General features: G+C 40.4%; 1 protein-coding gene across 1 annotated transcript in view; it reads right to left on the bottom strand.

The window, feature by feature from the left end:
* Positions 1 to 25099, bottom strand: part of nlgn2a (neuroligin 2a) — a gene marked incomplete at its 3' end in the record, with an annotated part of 169736 nt that overhangs the window by 60061 nt on the left and 84576 nt on the right. Inside the window, 1 exon segment of the mRNA XM_035675673.1 lies at positions 20604 to 20657. Within this exon segment, the coding sequence (XP_035531566.1) occupies positions 20604 to 20657 (54 nt within the window).

Below are 25099 nucleotides of genomic sequence, written 5' to 3'. Positions count from 1 at the left end.
ACAGACACACACAGACACACAGTATATTTAATACACAGCCATGACGCTAAAACCGGTGCATCAGTCAGGCAGGCAGACAGACAGACAGACAGACACACACACACACTGGGGAGAGAGAAATTTACAGGCAGCTGCAATGTAGAGTCGCTATGGCAACTGCTTCACTTCCACTTGTTTCTGCCTCTTCTGCTCTCTTCCTCTCTCACTCTCCCTACATGAGCCACTCTCACGTGGACAAAGTCTCATTGACTGTTGCCGCGGCAACATATTGCTCTTGTGCATCTCTCACCCTGTGATGCCCTTCGCCACGTCTCTACCTGAATCTCATTTCATTAGTGGCAAATGACCGCTTGCCACACTTCCTATGCACGCATCTCTGTATTCCACATCAGGAGATGAAGACTGACAGCCACTGGCATCATGGGAGACAGAATGCAGATGCACTGATGTACCCTCCCACACCCACATAAGAGACAAGCACACAAGCCAAGCAGGCTGTCACAGTTGACCTGTAGACTCTGTGTCCATGGATCAGTTACAGGGCGAATCGTTCTGGCACAGTGACAGACAGGACTGAGGCCCTTGGGGGCTACAAGCTTCCTCTCGCTCTCTCTTCCTGTCTCAGGCGCTCTGTCTCTCTCTGCCTCTGGCTTTGTTGTGTTTCTACCACAGCAAAAGTTTAGCATGCAATGCCCACAGATGGACGGGTGGTTAGGTTTCCAGCCTCAGGAGTCACATGTGATCCCCATGTGAGATAAACTCCTTTTTAAAGCTTACAAAAACACCAAGCCACCTAGGTTTCCATCACTCATCTCTTAAAATCATGCAAATGTTATGCAACAAGGTGCTTCAAAAAACTAATCAGATTATCAGCTCAGCTGGGAGAACCTGTGGTTTAAGTATAATTTGTTTTCATGTTGACAACATGTCTGCAGACAAAGAGAACAGGTGCTGCATGACAACCTAATGTCCTGTATACCACGTGCTGTACCACAGAGGCAGTTTGGGAAATGTCCAGAATATACATACAAAGCCACAACAAATCCTGTACATCCTATGCTAGATTATCGGCAGATGGTAAACACTTCCACACAGGCTTGAGCAAACGGTGTACAGGGAGAGGCGTATTCATAGTGACATGGCAGGGCAGACTCTGATCTGTGCTGTACCACTGTTAATATGTCTAAATAGCAACAAGTCAACATCACCATAAGACATTAGTGAGATGTTTACGCTCACCTTTCTATATATACAGCTTATGGTTGTTTAGGAATCTTACTTTTTAACTTTAATGTTGGATTAAAATTGTCAGTGGTGGAAAGTAACTATCATTTAGACACTTTACCTAAGCACAATTCAAAGTATCCATTCCATTTAATGCCACTTCTACTCCCTACTACTACTAGTTTTTTATTGTTAATGTCCACAATTATCACAGGGGATTTAAATAGCGACTCAAAATTCTCCCCAAATGTCCAAAATCGGCAAAAGTAACTGTGAATCAATGTTATATATTTCGGTTTGTTTTATATGATAAATTGAGGAAAGCTACAATTTCATCATCACTCAGATCAGATCAGATGTATTTTTTTTTTTTTTTCTTTTCTTGCTCCTTTTTATCTCTCCTGTGGAGTGGAAGCAGTGGATGTTTAAGTCACAGAATTCATATACATTATGGCCAAGTCTGTTTCTATTGCAATTTGCTGCTCAGCCAAGCATACAAACTTTTTCTGTAATATATATTCTTTTCAATTTTCTGCATTTCTGCATCTTTTTTATACAGAAATGTTAAATAACCATAAAAACAAGTAGATGAAAAAGCACTTAGTGTTTATAATTGTATCCAACTGATTTCAGCCCCACTGATCACTGGTGGCTCTGCCACTGCCGTAGAGGAGAAACTCATTAACAAAAAAAAAAACCCAAAAAAAAAACAACTGAAAAGGTGAACAAAATCAAATAACCGAACAATGCCACTGAAAACATTGGCTCTGCTCCGCAAACACAAACAACAACAAAGACAAAGCAAGATGGCAGAGAGCAGCTGAGGGCTGGGACCCCGAGGAGCTTAGCATAGCTGCTGATCCTTTCAAGCAGAACGGAGACAATGAGACAATTAGTCCTAAACTTGTTGTCGAGTGTTCCAGTTTAGCACACCGCCCACCGGTTGCCCTCAGAGACGCCACCCTCTGGTCTCCTGATGAGATGCGGGGGCCTTCCTCTCAACTGCATTATCAGCTGACTGATTAGTTACGGGGATGGAGTGTGGTCCGCCGTGCCGTGTACGTCACTGTCGGGTGTTGACTTTATGAGGAATTGATGCCAGCAATCACTGAGGGATCCAGCAGAGAGGGAGAGGCAAGAGTGATATGCACTTAAGTGGTAAGGATAACAGATGAAAAGCCTTACATTAATATTTTTCTGATGTTTTTTTAGTAACAGCTGAGGGTAAAGCAAGGATTAACCTCAACCACATCCTGCATAACCTGGTTTTCCTGGGAGCTACAACAGCAGAGAGACACCAGAGGGCTCGATGTGGAGAATATATTACTCCTTAACACAACAGTGAGCGCAGGAGCCTGCTGAGATATCATCTCCCCATACGTTAAACTGAGCATGGAGAGATGGAAGCGGAGGGCCCTCTGCTTACAGAGAGCCATAATTAAAAAGATACTGAATCGTGTTGAGGTGATACGACAGCTCAAGGAGGAATAAGGCAGCATGTAGAGTTTTATACCTGCTCCAAATTAGCATTTTCAATTCTCCCATACATACAGGCACAACTTTTTCCACCATGTCTATTTTCATTTTCATTAGTATGGAGAGGCCGGCGAGTGTGTGTGCACAAGCACATGTGGGTGTGAGGTGGAAATAAATATTGACCTTTTACGCTGAGGTTCCAAGCTGTAATAACAGGGAAATTGCTCACAGCAAATGATGAACTGTCATCTGTGTGCAAATACACAGAGGCTCTTTGTACTAGTGGTCCAATTAACAGAAAGGTTGCAAAGTGGTGAAAATATTGTAACAGTGTAATGGAAGGAATACATTTGTGCGTATTTTTTGTATTTCTGAGACCTGTATTTTTTAGTCATGATGGATTGGAATTATTATGTGCACCTTATCCTTGTAGGAGCAAGTCAAGCTGCTCAAGAAACATGTGGATATACATCCCTAATTTATATGGCTAAATATATTCTGACAGAGGCTTTTCTCTAAATATGCAACACATCCTCCTCATTAGGAAAGTATTTAGAGCTTGGGACTAAAACCAAGCTATAACTGCTGTACAGTTAGAATAAAAGTCTTTTTAAGTAAATGTTAAAAACATCTGCATTTCTTGACTTTTTATTAAAATAGATAGAATATTAGAATTCCAGTTTGAAGTGTTACTGGTTTTCAAAACTAAAGTCAGTAGTCACCAAGGTTCCTCATAGTGCAAACAGGGACTTCTGCATTCGAATAAAACCTTGAGTAAGTTATGAGGAACCTAAAGTGAACTACATTCAGAAAAACACTCACAAACTGTATTGTGTGAGTCAGATAAGTGAGTGTGTGTGTGTGTGTGTGTGTGTGTGAGTGAGGGTCAGTAGGAGGTCAATGGCAGGCTGATGTGATAGAGGGCTGGAGGTGGATACAGACACAGGGTGATGAATGGGATGTGATGAGATGCACAGCAGCAGAGCGGGCCTATAGGCCACCGAGCAGGGCTAAGGCTTAATCGTTAGAGCACAATGGATCAAGGCAAAGGCCATACTGATTGCATCTGGGACATGTGTGTGTCCATGCACTGGTATTATAATACTTGTGAGAACCAGCTGTGGATATGATATTTTCATGGAAAGTAAGGACATTTCAGGCCTAACTTTCATTTAACATTTGTGGCGAGAATATAATTACAGTATTAGTTGTGTGTTTTTATTCATTAACAAAAACTCAGATTGATGGATGTGTCTTCCCTGTAGTCACTTCCATGCAGCCAGTTCCATCTAACATCAATACAGAATGAATATTAACTAGCAGAGATGTGAAACCTGCTTTAGAAAGGTCATTTGTCACAATAGACACCATGTCACTTCTATTTATTTTTTGTCAAACTTACATTATTGTAGCATAGAAATGTAGTTAAGTGTGTAGGATTTAGTAGCGTCTGGCAGTGAAGTCGCAGATTACCACTGAGTGAAGACTGCTGGCCTTCTAAGCGTGTCTGAGAAACTACAGTGGCCGCGAAACTCGTTAAAGAAAGTGAATAAGGCCTTATCTAGAGCCAGAGCTTGGTTTGTCTTTTCTATGCTACCGTTGAAACAATGGCAGCTCAACATGGTGGACTCCCCCTCTGTAGACAACTCATTCTAAGTAGCGAAAACACAACTCTCAAGTATCAGTCCCAGTGTACTGTGAGCCTCTTAACACCCTGATTAAAGTGTGCATAATTATATGAATATAATTAACAATTATATTGCCTTGTAAAAGATTATTACATTTTTAAGCATTTACATTAAGCAGGTCTATTGTAACACTATCAAACCCTACAGACACCTGTTTAGACACCATATTTGACACTGGTGTACTACTGAATGCATCCACTGCTTTCCATTTGGTGCATGGACATATGGTAGGTGTTGAGGGTTTATGGCATAATCATATTAAGCGGAATAGATACATGCAGTGACAAGCGCTGCTCACTGTGTGTGCTTATATCCATGGAGCAGACGTACACAGTACCTGTTGAGTGCAGCTAATTGGATAGTGATAGATTTTGAAATTGAATTGGTTTTGTTGATGGCACTAGCACTTACATGGGTGGCCAAGGGGCTAATTCGAATCAAAGACAAGGGGTTTGTGTGTGTGTGTGGTGCATCTCTGTTAAAAGCATGAATCCTTACTTTGCCATGCACTGAGTAAGCCACAAAAAAAAAGATTCCAGGTTCATCAATTAAAACAAATATATCATAGAGAAGCTAAAAGCTCCACCACTTCCACACTGGTCGCTGCACACACACACACACACATACACCAAGCGTTGCCTCCGTTCTTTCTGTCTGCCTGAGCTTATGACACTGGGGCTGTGGGGACCAGCATGGGGTTTGGATGATCCTAGCTGCTGTTCTGTTTGTACTCTGTCTACACCAACTCCACTGCCTGCGACAGCGAGCAAACAGCAACCTCACAGCTCAATATGCTTCCAAAGATCTGACCAGCAACCCCTCCGGTCCAAATAGAAGCAAACGGTTTCTGCTCAAAGGTATCGGATATGTCTACCGTATCTGTCTGGTACTGTATGACCATTATCACAGCTGTTACATACACAAATATAGCTGGTATTGGTTTAAAGTCAAGAAAGCACTTTCCTGCATCTACGTCCTTTTACATAAATCAGACTGTAATGCTTCTTCAGCAGGTTAAGAGTGGGTGAGGTAAAAAGGAGCAGAGCGAGGGAGAGGAAAAAAGACGAGTAGGACCACAGGGATAAGGAATAGCTGCCCTAGCCTCTCTTACAACAACATGCTCTTATTAGACTCAATAACATCTCCAAAATCACAAGTACTCCTCCGATAATTCTCTCGCCGTCCATCTATCACTCTTTCTTCTCTCTCCACTCGCACCACCTCTTTGCCTCTCACTCCTGCCACCAGCGAGCGCTCTCTCTCCCTATCTCGCTTCCTGTTGCTCTCGATCACTCTCACGTTCTTTATCTCATCACGCCTCGCGCTCGTCCTCCGGCGGCCACCACCCTGGTCTCTATCATCTTCCCCACTTGTTTGTTTTCTGATCTCCATTTTTCTCGGTGATACCCCCCCTTTCCTCTTCATCTCTCGCTCTTTCTCCCTCTGTCTTAATCTACCACTGCCTGGCCTCTTTCTGTGAGAGTCTATTTGTAACCTCTCTCTCGTACCTCGGCTTTGAGCCCAGCGTGTTCCAGCTACTTGTTTTTATTCCAATTGCACTGAGCGTTTTTTGTTTCCCTCTCTCTCTCTCTCTCTCTCTCTATTTGTCTTCCTCTATCTTTTTCTCATCTCTCTGTCATACGATTTTGTAGCACTTCTACTGTTAAATTATCTCCCTCACCCCCTCCTCTCTCCCATCTGTGTTATAAATAATGGTTGGATTAGGCTGACTTTTTGTTTTGCTCACTATTAGGGAGTGGATCAATTCCACAAATTGAGTGGATGGGGAAGCGAATACACGCAAACACACACACACACACACACACACACACACACAGACACACATCCAGGCACACAGCCCCTCTGTCCTCCAAAATGCCACAGTGACAAAGACGACACAAACACAGGCATTGTCCTTGTTTTCCCACCGCTGCCTCTCTCTTTCCCCCTCATAACAGTCTTCTTCTCCACCATTTTCCACATCCCTTTATTTCAGCCTTAAGCCTTTTGGACTTCAGTTGACCCCTCTCCTCCTCTTTCCTGCCTTCCTTTCCCTTTGCTTTTCTTCAGCTCCACATTCTTTATGCTTCACTGGTAACAAAATACCCTCATTTTTATGCGTTTGTTCGACTGGCTTTATGTGCGTTTTAAGATAAAGGAGTCTTAACAATTACCGAGTCGTCTTTAAAGTACAGTGCGAATACAACAACACACTTAACCACACAATCTCTCATAAAGATATGAATACTATTATCAAAAATCACTACTCATAGTGGCACTATGGTTCACTTAACACCTTTTTAAAATCAATATTACAATTGGTGCATTTGTTGCAATTTGGTGCATTTGCTTAGTGTAAATACTACACTAATTCCTAAATTCTTGATATTATCCTAACTCCATATTGCTTGACACTTTTTTCCTCTATTTTGTTCACTTCTTTACTTCACAATCATGGACTGGTTCAAGGTTTAACAGTATTGTGTTGAATTACTTGTACCACCAATAGAGAGGAGCAATATGAATTTTTATATACTGACTATATGCTGTAGGTTATTACTTTAGTGTAAGGAATGAATGTCAATGAAAGGCTCTCAAGCAATCATGTATGCATGTGTATATAAAAGCACATGCATTTTCTTTACTTCGTACTTGCAGTACAGTTCTGTATGTCTTTGAATAAAATGGAATCAACCATGTTGCAACGCTCTCCATCTCCCTCCTCGTCTGTCCTCGTGCAACCTCTCATTATCCCCAACCCACCTCCCTCCTTCTCTCTCTCTCGGCCTCCTCTGCCCTCGCTACTTCCCTCCCTCCAAATAACGATCTGGTCATTAATGGGGGCTGCCGTTCCAGCCCTGGTTTCACGGGGTGTCTGGGGTCTAATTGGGACTGAATGAGTGTGAATGTGTTGCTGAGAGGCCTCATTGACACAAGCTGGGATCCAGGGGTATCCCTCCCTATAGAGGTGTACTAGTCTTTACATACAAAACACACACACACACTTAAGCACATTACATCCTCACTCAAACACATTTTGACATGCATGCAGTACTTGCACAAAAGTGGTATAAACACATGCAAACACATGCAAATACATGCATGTTTGAGTTGTTTTTATACTGAAACTGCTTACTTTTATTTTATGTTTTACATTTGAGTGAACTTTAAGCCTTTGGTTGTTTTCATTTAATCATGTGCAAATTTATGTTTTGTATTGGTCCCCCGATAGCTACAGCAATATGTCAAACTGAGAATGACTGGAAACTTAAGAAAGTATGTGCGTCCTTACAGTGTGGGAAAAAAAACTTCCTCAGTAATTGTGGCCTTTTATTGAAACCACACAAGAATGGAAGAATGGAATTTGATGCCAGTAAACATTGGGGAGCTCAATATCTTTCATTCATTTACTGAGCAGCTATATCAGTGATCAGAGTTGTGAACACTAAATCGTTCTTTTGAGAGATATGAGAGGTGACTGCTTTCACTTTATATCTGTTTGTTGAACATTTCAAGGGAGTGCTTTTTTGCGAGGTTTTAGCTGTGTGTGAGTATTTCGGTTGGGTTCAAATCTTTCTAATGAATGAGTCTGATTATACCAGTGTCGTTTTAATGTAGATATTTGAGTGATTTTCAAAATTAGCTCTATTTTTCCTCATTGTTTATTGTTTTCAAGCATGGCTATTTCTGGCACACAAACTGTATACTACCCCAGATGAATACAAATATAAACTATATTCAGTGTTCTTCACATTTGCATTGTTGCACTTTAATTCAGTCCCTGCGCAACCTTGCAATTTTGTCCAATCGTTGCAAATTTGACCAATTGTTGTAGTTTTCCGCACAAAACATTGAGTTGTATGTTACCAAACTACTAGTGATTTTATTCTTCACTGGAAGCAAGTTGCCTTCAATTTAAATGAATTATACAAACTTTTTTGCAACTTTCCGATTTCTGATGCAATTTTCTTGTCAAACAATGGGGTAATAAACATTGCAACATGCATTGGCAATTTTTAGAAAGCTGCCGTAAAATCAAAGCATTTTTGGCCACATCAATCCCCCAAAAAACGCCTGGTGAAATCCTAGAGGGAACTGTTAATTACTTTAAATGTTTAGTTACTGCTTAAGGGTTTAAGAAACAGTTTTGTATTATTTATTTTAATAACAAGAAGAACATACGGGAGACAGGTGGGAGATACACATTGTGGTTACACAAGAGATGTAGAGTTTATTTACCTTGCCGGATTTAAATGTCTTCTCTTTCTATTTGTGAGTCTATGAGTTCCAGAAGGAGGAGCAGAGAAACAATAAATTGGGTGTAGAGAGCCTCCGCTGTCGTCTCCATACAGAACACCAGCGTCCCATTAAGTAATGCTGGCAGCCTTTGCCACTACCCACTGCTCATCCATCTCATATATAACAATACCTCCTAATTGGAAATGCTATTCCAACAGTCACAATACAACCAGGGTGGAAGCACACAAACACGGCGAGTACAAAGCCAGAAAGAGACCACACACCCCCAAAAAAGCAGTGGCTAGTTAAAGTGAGTGGAAGTTTTGTAACTCAACTGAGCGTTGGTGTGTGCCCAATGAGAAAAAGGATCATCTTTGCTGTGTATGTCGGTGCAGTATGGAGCGTGCGTTTCCTCAGCAAGGCATGCAGTTTGAGCTGTTGATCTCTGGATCTGCCATGCACATCAAATGCCAAGAGCCCGGCTTCGTTTCACCGCAGGTTGTGTGTGTTGGATGTGAGCGTGCGCGTGCAGTTGGTTCGTCTACACGCGTGGAGATCTTCCGGTTTTGTGCCTCCATGTCACCCCGAAGGGGTGGGGGGGGGGGGGGGGGGGGTATGGATTATCTGCAGCCATTTATCTCGTCTTGCCTGTCCTGGCGGTTAATCTGATGGTTGAGTATCAAATTCTACTTCTGCTGCAGAGCTGTCAGACCTCCAGCTCTGATTGGTTTTTGCTACTTTGATTTGCCACACCCACATTTTCCGTGTATCCATGCAGCTACACTAAAATGACCGCTGGCGAACATCAGCATCTTGGAGTTTAAAATCATCTTGGAATATGACTGATGGAAGTTTTCCACCTGAAGTCCCACTTGATAGTATCTGTCTCCTGTGATGATCCAAAATTAACTTTTTGGCTCCCAGTAAATAAATGTACCTGCCAAGAATATTTCCACCGGCTCAACTATTTATATACATCACAAAATCACACCACTACATCAAACTACATCACTTCCTGTTTCCAAAGTGTTTGAGTCAGCTTGTGGTCGACATTGGGCTGTATACATTTTTTACTCTTCAAGGATCATCAAATATCAACACTCTTACACTATCATTGTCAAGGAGGTGCTACTACTAAATTGTTCACACATGAGCATATCAGAAACTTAGCATATACTTTCATTAAAAATGTATCCTCATATGATTCATAAAGAACGTAATCAAGGTGGTCAATTGTATTTCTCTCTATGCATGTATGGTGTTGCTAGTGAGTAGTATTGAAACCTAATTTCTATCAGGCAAGAGTTTTATATATGGGTTTTAAAAGCAGCCAGTGCTGGAGCTCATTATTATTATTTTTCCATAAAACCACTAAACACAAATCAAAACAAACTGAAACAATGTGTACAATATGCACAGTTTGAAATAATACATTGAAATGTTTTCAATCAGTCTGTAATTTGTTCTTTCATAGTAGTACTTTCTTTTCGAATAAAATGGCCTGTATTAGCAAATCTATTCAGTCATATTCCAAACCACAATTTCCAACCCCCTCTGTAGTGGATAAATTGTAAAAACAACTCTTAATCTCTCTAATTTCTGAGATGGCAGCTTGCAGTGAAAGAGGGTGATTATTAAGACGTGACTAAAGGAGCCGAGCACACATCTATAGCTGCATCCTGCTCTAAAGCCATTGTACCACCACCCTATTCATCCATCCCACTACCCACCCTAACAGAGCAAATATTCTCTCCACAATGCTTACAACCTTATTTCCTATACAGCACTATGGGAATAGATAGATGTAGACATAAATAGTAGAGTGTTGCCGTTGAGGAGGTCAGCTGTCATGGATTCACCTATTCTCCACTTGTAGTGTAGCAGACTTGTTCGTGCTAAAGTACTGAAATAGGCAGAACTACACATTGCTCTGTAGAGTTTGTGGTACTGTTCTCATTCCATAATGTGTACACTTCAATGACAGTTACATATTAAAATGCACCCTTGTGCCTATCATTCACAGCACGCTTGAATGCACATTTTAGCTTTCAAAACCGTGCATCATCCACATATTAACCTAGAGTATAACTCCACAGCACTTCACAAATATTACTGATCTCAGTAGCGGCTGCTGGGAGGTCTTCTCTGCAATTTGACAATTCCAAACTTCATTTGTTTCAGTGAGCACTTTAAAGTTTATTGATTAAGATTAAATAGACCCATAATAGCTCTTGGCTAGCTCAAAGGCAGCATCAGGGTATTCACCGAGTTCCAGGAGTGGAAGAGGAGCTGAGCCAGCCTCCGCTGTTGCTTCCCTGAGTCCCTTATAGCCATTACACATGGTGATAAACCCAGCCAAGTGCAAAACAAAAAAACTGTATGGAGCTTTTTTCCCAAGCGCCAAGCTAGCTGACAGCCGACGCAGCGCCAACTAGCTCTCTCTTTCCCCATCTTTCTTTCTCGCACGCTGTCCCGCTCTATCTTTCGGTACCTTCCGATCCTTTTCATCTCCATCTTTCCCTCAGCCTCCCTCCTTTTCACTCCTCTTCACTTTCTTTGTCTTGTCAGAGGGTTTCAAGCTCAATAAAATGCTATCTGTCAGCGTGCGATGGAGTAGGTGTATTCGACATGATATTGACACAACCTTGACACGACGTGGGCTGAGCATTGAGGTAATGGGGAGGCAGGGAGCTTCAGCAGCAAATAACCAACAGGCCCACCGAGAGTCGGAGTGATAGAAAAAGACAAGAGATTGAGTCTCTGTAGTAATTTTAAAATAAAGTTGGTTTGACAGTACTGTTGATCCTTTCCTGCAGACGATTCTATTCTGTTCTGTACTGGGCTCTTTTGTAGTGTGCCGAGCCATACGGTGCTATTTTATCCTTTGTCACACTAGCATGTGTGGTTTCTGCACCGGGCTGTCCTGTTTTGTTGTTTTATTTAGCATTTGCACACAGTGAGCTGTTCAGTTTTGCCCTGTTCTTCCTCTCTCTGCTCCTTACTGTTTTTTATATAATTTCTCCTTTCATCATTTTTCGATATTCTTCTCATTCTTGTCCCTGTGTCACCTCATTCCATTAAAAATCCTCTTATAAAGTAATTTGTACTCAGCGCATAAGAATGTGAAAATGGTGAAATAAATAATAGAATGCTTGCTGGCCCCCACATTCCTCATTCCTGATTGCTCACGGCCTCCTTGTCCTTTTGCATTTCACAATTTAGAGATTTGGCTGTTTGAATGTGTATTCTGCAGTACATTGAATATTACACTGTGTCCATGGTGAAAAGCCTACAGGAAATGAAAAGACTTAGCAGGAGAGCATCTCCCCGGACCCTCCTAATTATATAAAAAAGATGAAACGTGCCAAGTCTCTGTCCTCGCATGGCGCTGTTTCTCCAAAAAAGAGGGATTGTGAGCGAGTCCTGTGATAGGGGCAAGTGTTTTAGAGATGTGTACGTCTGAGAGCACGAACACAGAAGCCGATATGGAGAGATGCTGCATTGCCCAGAGGCCAGCATCTGTTAGCAGAGTTATAACCACAGTGGAAACACCACATAATACAGAGAGACAGAGAGGAGGAGGAGGGGAGAGTAACAGGCAAAAAACAGAGGAGGAAATTGAGAAAAATACATTGATGCAGACTAAACAGAGTGGAGCTTGTATCTGCCTCACATAGACACACTCTTATTATTCCTCCACACCATCTACCATCTAACCATCCAGGAGAGAGCATCATGAATGTCTTACATTCTCTCTCGCTGAAATGTCTCTGTGATAAAGCCACTCCATATTACTCCACTCTGACGTCTTTCATCTAGCTCGCCATCATACAAACAAAAGCATTGAGACGTGACTTCCTCCGGTTTGACCATCACTCTAACTAATGCACCTTTATGTCTTTTTGTCCATTTCTTGTCTTTCACTCTTCAGATTCTGACCACTAAAAATCTCTATCAGCTAAGAATATACATTTTTCTTGGGAATACTGTGTGACATTCAAGCCATATTCAGCTATTATGCGACACATTCAATTAAAAGACATTAATTAAAAGCTGATTCAGTGTGGCGTGCTCACTCATCCAGCCGGTGGAGGGCCACTTTTTGCAGAGCCAGTGTTACAGGCAGTTAATCAAAAGCCTGTTTGATAAAGAGCCATTGTTTTGCTTTGAGAATATAGTGGTCAGCAGGGACAATAACTTTCACAGATAAAGTTTAACAAGCGTTTGGTGCTTGGTCTGGATTGATTTCAGACCCTGCATGCTGCGTAGTTAAGGATTCTGTTTCAGAATATGCTGTTCACAATATCCTGGATGACATAAATAATTTCCTCATTATGAGAAACACCAGTATGAATACTGACAATGCTCTACGTGGATGCAAACACTGAATCCTGGTCATTGTTGTTTTATTTATCTAATCATTTCAGTCATTAGTGTATTGATATTTGGAAGATACAAGCACAGAGCATCTAAAATATAACTTCAACCAGGAAATGTGTTACTTTTCAATAAAACACACCTCAAACTCTTTTTATGACTGTATGTCATATTACATCATATCAACAGATTGAGAGAATCAGAATTGGCACACAGGTAGCTTCTAGAGAATGCCTTTGAAGCAAATAACGCCAAAAATGATTGGATATTGTGAAAACATCTGTGTCGAACAATAATTTCTGTTTTGCTAATGAACTAAACGCTTTCTTTACTACATCAATACCCCTTACCTCAGTAATTATAAAATCTCTAGATAGAATTCTGCTCTAATATCTTCATCAGAACAACAAAAGACAAACTGGATCCATACCAATTTGCTTACAAGCAGGGTTTTGGTACAGAAGATGCTGTTGCCACTCTGGTTCATATCATTCCTAAACATCGAGACAAACCTATGCAAGAGCCCTCTTTCTAGATCTTTTGTTTGCTTTCAACACAATAAAAGCAGACATTTTTCTCACTTGTGTCAAGGGGAACAAAACCCTTTCATCTGCCATCTTTACCCCCCAGGGTTTGTGAGTTCACCCACGTTTTTTACTTTCTATACCCACGATTGCTGTACAGAGACACCAGATCAGTACATTCTGAAGCATTCTGATGGTACAGCTCTAATACCTCTGTCGAGTAACTCTGGAATTCCCGGGCCTTCCATAATGACAAGGCTGGCCAACAAAACTGTCTCTGACCCTTGTCTCTGTCTTTTGTGCTCCAGTCAATATGAAGCCTAATCCTTGATCAAATGTACACTGCAGGGCCTTAGATATTGTTGTTTGTGTTTTTTATGCTATTTTAAAGCTTTAATATCTACCATTTCCGCAAAACCCTAGACCTATGTTATATATTTTGTTGAGTTGTGTACTAACATTATCCCAAATGGTTCCAACAATGTTCAAACCAAGAGAAATCAGTAATTCTATTCTGGTAAAGACGCATTTCACCAGTCTCCTTGTAAATGGCATCATATCACCTTTGTGCATGCATCAACATTGTGGTTGTCTGTCAGAAGCTGTCATTAATTGACTTTTTATCCAGTTTAAGCCACAATTTCATGATACACTTTTTAGATCTTGGTGGATTTTAACTATACATTTTAACCAGATGAAGGATTTTCGTAATCAACTGTCTGCTCTTAAGTTATCAGAGAAACAAGCTGAGCTATCATAAGCAGTTTCGTGACGTCTTTGTGTGCTGCACAGCATTGGAGAAACAATGATTTTTATGGTGAAATGGCTTTATTCAGTGTTTTTACCGGTTTTAATCACCAGGTCCGTTTGTTTTGGAGAGGGGGTGACCTCTGCGGATGATTCGGTTCCTGGTGAAAAAACCTCCTCCAAACGATGAACAATCCAAACTGGGATAAGCTGAGTGACAGCAATGGTGGTGACGACAACATGAACCCACGGTACTTCACGATGTCATCAAAGTTTATCTTATGAGCTGCTGTAATGCAGTAAAGTTCCATTATAGACAGTAAGCCTTTTTCACAGCAGATATTTTGACATGAAATGGTAGGGTAAACACAGGTGTTAACCAATGACACTTATTAAGGTTCAGTTCCATTAATGTAACAGAGCTTTTCCAGTAAGCCAACATGTGCAATAAAAGCACCCTGACTCTGTTTGACCTGAATGGAACAGAACCTTAATTAGTATCATTGGTAAGACCTATGTTTACCCTGCTATTTCATGTCAAAATGGCTGCTGTGAGAAAGCGCTATAAAGTATTATTATCATCATAATAATCATCCTCATTTGAGAGTATGAGACCAGCTTGCAGACAATTATTATTAAATTATTATTTCAGTGGCTCTTCTTTTTCTTTCTTAATTTTTTTTCTTCAAAATATTGCAGTTGAGTTGTATAACATTAATGCTGTGGGCTCTCAGTGCTGATTCTGCATACATATTCTTACTGGACTAATACTTTATTCTGTTAGACAGACTGTACTGCATTGAACTAATTTGACCTCAAACAGTGTCTCTATTCTACTGTATGCTGTATGTGCATAGTTAAAAAATGAAAAAAAATATACTTACAATTGGTAATATATGGGTCTTACATAATGACCTAGTTTGAGGGTAGTAAACAATGTCTGTCTGCAGCACTATTGCAAGTTTAAAACTGCCTGCCTTTTCAGACTCCATACATTTGACGGATTTTCTTGTTCATAATTGAATAATTTGATAACCCTACATTTGGTTCTGCTTATAATAACTGAAAATATAGGCCTGCTGTCATGAACATGTAATCCCATATAGCTGTAACAATTCATTTTTTCTTTATATGAACAATGGATCAAATGATCACTCATGGTAACACACATACAGATAATAATCTATACGAATAAAAAGACTTTGCTTTTCCCCTCAGATTTGGGGGGCAGTTTAGTGTCTTTTAGGTGGTAGTTTTGATTTTCTGGCACACAACTTCACTCTCATTGACTTTGTTTTTCAGCCTAAGCCTATCTACTAAAAGGACCTGTCAATCAATTTGAGTTTCAATTATATGTTTAGATTAGATTGGTGGTGGGCTACCCTTTTGTTTACATTTGAATTAAGGAACGCCCTTTTAACTAACTACACAGGAGATTATATTTAACGATAAGTAGCAGATGCTAGTAATCTAAAAAGGTACTTAGTTCATAGCTGCGTCAATACTTTCTAGCTGAGTGCATGTATTAAATAAGGAAAGATTTCCCCAACAAAACTGTAAAACACTTAACTTCCTTTTTCATGGGCAGGAACTGGATGTAATGATACAACTGGCTCTTATAAAAGGTCACTAACCTTGATCAACTATTATACTTTATTTATCTTCATCTAGAAACAAAAACAGACTCCACTAGATCAATAAACTCTTGTCAGACTGGGGATGTAACAGCAGGCTGTAACAGCAGTAGTAGCTTATTATTATAAATGCAATAATGGATAACATAATCATCAAAGGTAAGTTGAAACCTTTCACTGCTTTGTTTGATTAATGACACCCAATATTATACTGTAATTAAATACCCAGTTGGATGGTTCATATTCTTATCATCACTAGTCATGAAGAAAACTGACTGCATTATTGGAAAAAGGCAAAGCCTCCTTCGATCCATCACGTCATTGTGATGCTTCATGTTTGAAAAATGAGTGACAGTTATATATTTCAACATGAATTGGACAGGATAATAGAAGGAATAATCTTTACTATATTAAAGACAACAGTTACTGTAACAGTACAGTAACAGTCTTTCGAAAGGTTTTGTCTGTTTTTGCTTATTTTATTTACAGTTTCTTTTTTGTTTCAAAGGCCAAGTGGCCAGGAAAAATATTTGATCAGAGTACATCATCTAGAGGTTCTACTTTAATTTGTTGATGGCCAAAAAGCAAAAAATCAAGGAGTTCTGCTTTTTAGGGGCCTTAGCAAATGAGGAGTCTAAAGTGACTGCAGATCACCAGTCTAATGAAGTACTGCATAATGCCTGCCTCTCAAATACTAACCTCCTGTAGCTCTCTTCAATCTCCCCTGTTCCTCTTTTTGAAATAAAAATAATGAAGCAGTGGAGAGTTGAGAGACGGCAGAAGATGGTTGATTGAGTCCCCCCACTGTGCTGTGCTGTGTGTGTGTGTATGTGACTGTGTATCTCATTTTCAAATTATTTGATTGTTTTCGAACAGAATATGAAACATTTTGCAGAAAAAAAAAACCTAATCTCATGAAGATACTCATTTATAATGACACAGTTGATGTACTTTTTACACCTTATTACCAGTGTTTGGCATTAACATGTTACTTGATCAGTTTTTCAGTGAGAAGTAGTGTATAGCATTACAATTTAAAATTCAGTAATTACGTTACAGATCCCTGTTACACTCATAATATATTCGGGTCAGGGTTACACAGAAGGTTGATTTTACTTTTGTAAATGTGGCTCCCAGTAGCCACGAATATGCCTTCAATTAAGAGTCACTTAGTCTTGTTCAGCGTTAGTTGTTTAAATGCACCTTGGACAGACCTGAATTTTATTCTCCACTGATATAAATCATTAATCTGAACAATGGTAGGAGTTATGGTAGCTTCTCCCAGCATTATGTTGCTTGATTGCTTAATCCTATCTACTGTACTTCATCTGTGTCTGTCAGTTTGGCTTTGGATGGAACGTTTCCCTGTAAGGGCACGTCCATGTTCTTATTGTGTGTGTTATTGTGTGTATGTGAGTGTGTCAGAGAGAGGTGACATTGTTCCTGGCAGAAATATGTTCCAGGTTTGGGGCTCAGGTGGCTCTGGTTTGTCTCTGATCAGAGCTGACACACGGGATGGCAGAGGAACACACTCTCCCTGTCTCTTTCTTGATTTAGCTCAATCTCGCTCTGGGTTGTAATCCCCTCCTCTCTCCATACACACACAAGCACACACCCTTATGCACTGAGCTGTGGTGTAAGCTCTATCAATCTTTTTGAACATCGACACCGAGCAGCACTGCGGCCCAATAGCCTTTGCTCTTACACCTGATGCAGAGCAGAGAGCGGCCCGCTGCTGCTGAATGAAGTCATCTCGCTGGGCGGAGGACGAGGCCTCAATTCTTTGCTGCTCCTCTGTACAGTATGTACTTTTAACTTGAACAGAATAGCTTATGAATAGGTTTCTGCGTGGCCTAGAATATACTACTTCAAAGCATGCCAAATTTGAAAAGGCTGTTGATACACAGCTGAAAGAATGAGGACAAAATGGTGGACCAAATGAATGAACTGATTGCGCCGGCCGCCGCTGATATCAGACAAAAGCTGGCCGTGCCTTCTCTAGGTTCTTTCATCATTCTGGCATGTTAAGGATATTATGTTGTTGGTTCCGAACACAATTAGGGAGCCAATTGAGGAGAGTTTTTGCCACATTAATGTAAGGTTATAACAGTTTTTTGCACTCTGAATCTGGTTTCTTATGCTGAAATCTTTATTTGTGCAACAATTCAAACAACTAAGAGTGTGGATTAGATTTTTTATTTAATGAGTTGCAAAATCACATCGCTGCCGATATAACGATATTTGACGGGACTTATTGACAGGCGAGCATTTCATATTTTTGTGATGTCTATTCATCGGTGTGTAAAAGGCCTTCAGGGTGGAAGACCGCACATGTCAGGGCTTCAGAGTCATGTGTATAAATAATTTACACTAGGCAAGATGTAACCAAAATTTCATGATACAAACAACTGCCCATTGTGTTGTATTACTGCCTATCTTACACAATGTGGCCATTGTACAGCAGCAGTCCCACTTCAGCAATCGCTCTATACATAAAAAAAATCTGCTCTCTATTTATTTTCATGTTGCAAGTTACAAGTAATGTTCTGCTTACTGAAAAACACTGGTGTTGTGTTTCAATATGCCTACCTGCTTTTACCACACTGTACTAGACTTTTACAATGAGGCGACCGTAGCTGCTAGTGAGGACACTAGGTTCATGTCTTCAGAGTTTACATTCTACAGTTACACATGGCAGGTTTCGAAAGCTGGTTCTGATCTTCTTTTTTTGGACTAAATATACTTAAAGCAGCCAAGGCTTTTGTGACAGATTTGGACTTTCCACAAAATCCCTCAATCACCTAAATATCCAAAACACTAAATATTATGAAAACTAAATTTACTTATATTCTATCCAGAATCTAAGAATATGCTAATATTGTTTGTTTTAAAAGTTTAACTGCTGTACATAAGATGGCTTCCAGACTTGCGCGATGACACGAAATCCTGCTTGTACGTCCATGTCTAAAACTGAGATTCAACGTGAGCACAGAGAAACTTTCCTCCTTCAGCAGATGAACTTGAAAACAGTCTTGTAGTGTCAAACTCTGCACATACATCATTCTGCACAGCAAAGCGAAGTGAAGGAACAATAAGCAAGACACATTTTTGACCCTTTTTAGTCAAAGTATACCAAAACATATTAACATGTAATGGAGGGATTCCGTATTTCTCGACTAGAAATATATCCCCGCAGTGTGGAGAGGGCTCTGGAACAGCATCAAGTATGAAGATACATTAAACATTTTAATAAATAAGTCAAGAAAATTAAATAATCAAACATTTTAACTTATCCTTTTTGGATTTTGATTTTTGATGGATGGGGTTGTACTGGGTTATCTGGTTATCTAAAATTCTGGCTTATGTGCTGGATACCAGTGTAACTACTGGTCTGCACAAGAAGTACTTTCCAGTACCTATCCTGTGGGAACATGTTACCTGTATACCAAGCTACAGTCTAATGTAAAGGAGATTATGTCTGTGTATTTTTAGGCAGGGACATCTAGTTTTTTTTTGCAACTGTATCCTTTTGGTTTCTATTTAGTGACTGACTCCCATCTTCCCTCGGTACCTGAGATGAATTCCAGTTTGGGATTGAGTTAGTGTAATGGGATTAGCAGTTCCTAATCAAATAAGGTTAATTGTACGTCATGATGAGGAATGAGAGACATATTTAGAGGAAAGTGGCGGGGGGGGGGGCATCTTGACTGGGCTTTCGATTGCGTGCTGACTGTGGCAGCTCAAAAAGTTGTGTCTGTGCCAGCGCGTTTGATCACCAAGAAAACCCTCTTGTGTCAAACTTCCTCCGACTCCCAACTTCAAAAAATACCCCAAATCAAAGAGCATCACGGAGCAAGAAAAAGATTCACCCGCACAACCCTCAAAATAGCATAAAGAGAAATATGTATCAAAATATCATCAGTCCTCTTTTTTCTCCAAGAAACAAGTCCAAAAGAACAAGTGGAGGAGGGGAGGATGAAAGAGCAGATAAAATCACCTCCACAGTGTATGTGCTGCAGGTAGGAGATAAATTAACAGCAGGCTGTGAGTTCTCTGTTAAACCCAAATCTTCCAAAGCGGGGCACAAGTGTCCTTGGATGTCCCCAATTTTTCTTTTCCTTGCTTGATTTGATGTTATCAGCATTGACTTGGAATAAGGCTAGCTTAATATTTGTGTAGGCCCTTACTCAATAGCAATTTCATCCTTGAGCTCGGGATTGAGGCGCAATAATAATGCACCTCATTGTGTAAGCCGGTCTCAATAGGTGCTTTGTTGTTCGGTGACAATGCTGTTAGTTGGCCAATGTGTTTTCAAGGGCACAGCGGTGATGATGATGTCCGAGGCTCTCCCTTGTTCGAGAGCCAGATAAGGACCTCTGGAAAACACACACAACTGCCTGTAGATGACTTTATAATGAAGGGTATCTGGCTTCCATTAACCAGGCGTTATGATCACCCACGGTTACATAAGGCTAATGATTTGCATAGGAAAGACAGCTTTTTAATTGCAATGGTCAGCACATACACTTACACCAACACATCGGTATGCATCTCATATCCAAAGTCCCACCTAAGAGATGTTTGCCTTGTGTGTGTGTGTGTATGTGTGTGTGTCTTCCACTCTACTGTATGTGTACACATCCCCCAAAAAGACTTCAAAACAAGAAAAAAGGAAAAACATGCAACAAAAATACCTTCGTCTCGAGGCTTGTTCATTGAAGATTCATCATGTTTTTTTGTGAGCGGACCTAGGGTTAAGAAAAAAAGGGGGGAAAAAGAGAAAAGAGAAAATTCAAAAAAGATTACTGGCAAAAACGGAAAAAAAGAATATCAAAAAAAGAAAAGAAGAAAGAGCAAAAAGGACAAATCAGCAAGAGTTCATGGTTGCTTATTGTTTTGTTTTGTTTTTTTCCTTTAAAAAGAGTACAAAAGCAAAAACAAAAGGCATCACAGACACAGACTTATCACAAGAAAAGACACAAGATCAAAGAAAGCTGTTTTTTGGATGTGATTTCCTTCTCTCCCCCTGCAGAAGAAAACGGCTGCCATTGTTTCTCTCTCTCTCTCTCACTCTCTCTCTCTCTCTCCTTGAAACCCTGTTTGTTTCCTGAGCCTAACTCTTTTTTGGGAGCTGGCTGGCTGGCTGGCTGGCTGGGTGGGTGTAGTTGGTGAAGAGGGGGGAAAAAGGGAATGTGGAACAATAAGGCCTCTGCGGTTTGAAGAACAGGACCCAGCCCTTTCCTCCCACCATATGACCAGAGAAAAAAGAGACATATTTCTAAAAAAGAACAGGCAAAGAAGAGGACACCTATAGGAAGAATGGCAGGTTTGGGTCCTGATGCTCAAACCCCAACATTTTTTCTTAACGCTGACCTTTCAGCGGTGAAAGCACATAGAACACTTTAAAGGGCTGTTGCACAGCGTTACATTAGACCTTTTTAGATAGACACACTGAACACAAAGACACCTTTAATTAGACAGCCACTGGTAAGCAAATACACAATGACCCTGTAATGGTAAAAGGCACATTAAACATGTTTCAGATAAAATAGGGCACAGGTGCTTTTGTGTTTTGGAGTGTGTGTGTGTGTGTGTGTGTGTGTGCGCGCATGTGTGTTTGTCATTATTTATTGGTTAAACCAGAAAGCTATTCCCCAGGCGGGTAAATAATTACATAGCACAACAGCAGAGTGTCAATTTGAAATGACAAGTAAGCGTGACACTAATTGCGCAGAGGAGTGCAGGTAAAAGGTGAATGTAATTTGATCCCCATCTGCCCACTGGCTGTTTTTGGTAAATTAAAAGAGAAGAAGACGGAGAAAGAGAGAGAGAGGGAAAGAGAGACAGAGAGAGGGAGCAGGAGAGAGGCACACAGGAGGGGAAACAAAGAGAAAAATCACCCCTTTTCATCCCTCCATCATCATCTCTGAAGGTTTCTTTATTATTATTTGTTGATGAACGGCTAGCGTCACATTCAAGGGACCTGACTGTGGCCGAGTAGTTTCAGCGCCGTCAAGGCCTCCTAATGTTCCTAGACGCCTCCTCATAGAGTCAATCAGGACAGGAGGCGTTTAAGAAAAATACGACAAAATCAGTTTTGATCTTTATCCCGTTTTGTCATACTCCTGTCGTTTTTCATGCGCGCTTCATTCGTGTACACGTAACACAGAAAAGAGACAAGCCACCTTTTCAAATGTAACAAAAAGCTATATATGTATACTGTTCACCATCCTTTAGAAGGTGAATGTTAGTAGAAAACACTCTGCATTCAGAAAGTAAGTACAAATATACTCTTTCGCCTTTCATCGCTTTTCGCTTTCATCTGATAAATCCACTTTGAGAACTTGAGGTTTGGTAAAGAAACAGGATTTTATTCAGTTGAATCTGTGAAAAAAAACAACTTATATAACATAACACAGACGGACTCACTGGAGGAGTCTGCTCCTCATCAGGGTGTTGTACAGAATGGGCAAAAGCATACAAGATGGCTGATATCTGTCAATTATCCAGTGAGAACCAGACACATGAATGACCAACCTCTAAAAGGTGTGACACCTCAAACACTCGACATTTCAAAATAAAAGGACATAACAAAACGTTACATCAACTCACAGAATACGCAATATAGGCTATAATAAGGATGGAGTTTAAGACGTGTGAAAAACACATCCCAGGTTGAAATCTCTGGGAAGGCAAGATTTTCAAGATTTTCATAGGGAGGTGGTTGGGTTAGATAAAGAATGTATACATAGGCATATAAAGAACTTTGACACCAGAGACCAGGGGTTGAATCCCAGGTGTGGTTAGGCTAAAGTGTTACAAATAAAAAGAGCCATAAAGACTCAGAGCCAGGGTAGTGACTGTGAGGCTGCACTTAGGCACACTGGTATTTAAAGATAAATGCCAACATCAGCAAGCTAGCATGTTTGTGTAATGTTTACCGTGTTAACCATCTTGGTTTAGCGTGTTAGCATGCTAACATTTGATAATTAGACAGCTGTACAGCTGAGGCTGATGGGAATGTCATTAGTTTTGTCAACTTGTTGGTGGTCCTGTAGGAAAAGTCGGGGGATCACCACTAGGAGTCACTGTCTGGGAACCATAAATGTTTGTACCAAACAGTCCATCAAAAGTCAGGCGATAATCAGCGTCATTAAGATTCATCCTCTGGGGACCATGAATGTCTGTACATAACTTTATAGCATATTTCAGTGTGGACCAAAGTGGGGGACCAATTAACAGATACATTCCCATCCATAAAATCCCAATGACAGTGGCTAAAAATAAGTAGACAGTCAACAAATACAAACAGGATAGAATTAAAGACCTATGTGAATATTAAAAAGTAACAGATCCTGATGAAGTATTAGTTAGTGTTGTTGAGTTAATAACCCACAGCTGACTGGATTTTGGATTTGCTTCTACCAGACTCTCCTTCTGGTTGTTTGGGCCTTTACATCAAGAAATAAACACTGCATTTGCTGCTAATTACTGGATTTGCTTGCTTGCTGGCTCAAACACTTAAAGCCCCTACAAGGAACTTTCATTTTGTGTTGATTCAGGCGACCCCTGTGGACAAAAGCGGTAGTGTTTCTGACACCTCGTTGCATTGATTTCAAGGGGAATTCGACTGAATCCAACCCGGTGGCAGGCATTAAGAATACCTACATAGAAATAGCTTCTCACTGATGGTCCTCATTGTTTATGTAGGTCATATAGGCATCAGCATTAAACCTCCTTGTACATTCAACACGAAATGTCTTATAATGGCTAAAGGAATGAAAACCTTTACTTTGACAAGTAATATTTATTGCCTTAAAGCTAAGATTTACAGAATTTTCTAGCAATTAAAAACTTAAAGCTGAAGTTTATAATATTTTCTGTGCTATTTCCAAACTGAAAGCAGAAGTTAGTAGCTACAGCTGCAGTGCTGAGGTTTATATTATAGTAGTTTACCAACCTCCAAACATCAGGTAAATAATTGAGTGTGTAAGTTCATTCTTGAAAAATGTTTTACCAAAGAAACAAATCGGAACTCAAGGTTCTATTTTTCTGGAGGGTTTTCACAACCTTCCTGACCTAAGTAAACTCATTTTGCAAAAGAAGTCTGTGAGATGGTGTTAAAAGCCATGAAAAAGCTGGTAAGTGGACCTTGAGTTAAGATTCTTTTCAGGTAAACTGAATTACTTACAGTCCTTTCTCTACAAAGGTACTGCAGCTGTAATACTGTTTCATACAACATTACTGCTTCATCTGCAGCACCTGATTAGCTCATTGATTTTTAAATAGGGTTGTTGTAATGTTAGCAGAAAACAACCTTAGGGGCATGTTAATAACTAATGCATGTCAAAACTATTTACTAAAAAGTTTGTCAAGTCATAAAGAAGTTTTATATAATATCCTGCCCATCAAAGAACACTTTTTTAGGGGGGAGGATGACAAAATGGGGAGAGCAGAAATCAAGCAACCATTACCGGCCCGGGAACATGCTGAGAAAAAGTGTAAAAACCGAGCTTGATTGACATCTTTTTGCAATGAGCGGGGTGAGGAGCCTAGCAGTGTGAATCAAGCAGAGAGAGAGAAAAAAATAGCTGGTTTTCTTGACATTTTTAAGACTCCTTTCCCAATCAAAGGAGCTGAGGCGACAGGAGCGTGTGCAATTTGTGGAGAACCATACCCCAACTCCCATCAACGCCCTCCACACACACACACAACCATCTGTACGTGACAAAAATAACAGCAATTATCAGACACCCAGAATAGACGGTAGTAGTACATTTGCCTGACTACTACAGCACAGGGATAAAAAAGGGACATCCAGCACATTCTATTAATATATTACATTTTTTAGAACCAAAAATAAGGTTAATAAGACGTTAGCAGTTGTATGACGCATGTACTTTTTCCAATGTGGTAGCCAGTCACAAGTGCCACGTTGGCCGCGCTTAAAGTAGCTGCTAAAGAAAATATTTTTGACCTAAAGTTGTTTACGCCCTCTCTCATCTACAGTCTCTGTCTTTTATCGTCTTCTCTGTGAAAACAGTTTTCTCTCTCTCTCTCTCTCCCCCTCTCCTCGCGTTTGGCCGTGTCTGTATCGCCGGCCGACTGCAGCTCACTTTGAAGCCGGTTACGTAAGGCTTCACTTCGGCTCCACTTCTCCCCATGGGCACACACACACACATACAAACAC

Source organism: Morone saxatilis, unplaced genomic scaffold (assembly GCF_004916995.1).
Source record: "Morone saxatilis isolate NCDOM2014 unplaced genomic scaffold, NCSU_SB_2.0 Contig4, whole genome shotgun sequence".
NCBI lineage: Eukaryota > Metazoa > Chordata > Actinopteri > Moronidae > Morone > Morone saxatilis.
The sequence above is the reverse complement of the archived record's forward strand: the minus strand, read 5'-3'. Positions and strand labels throughout refer to the sequence as shown.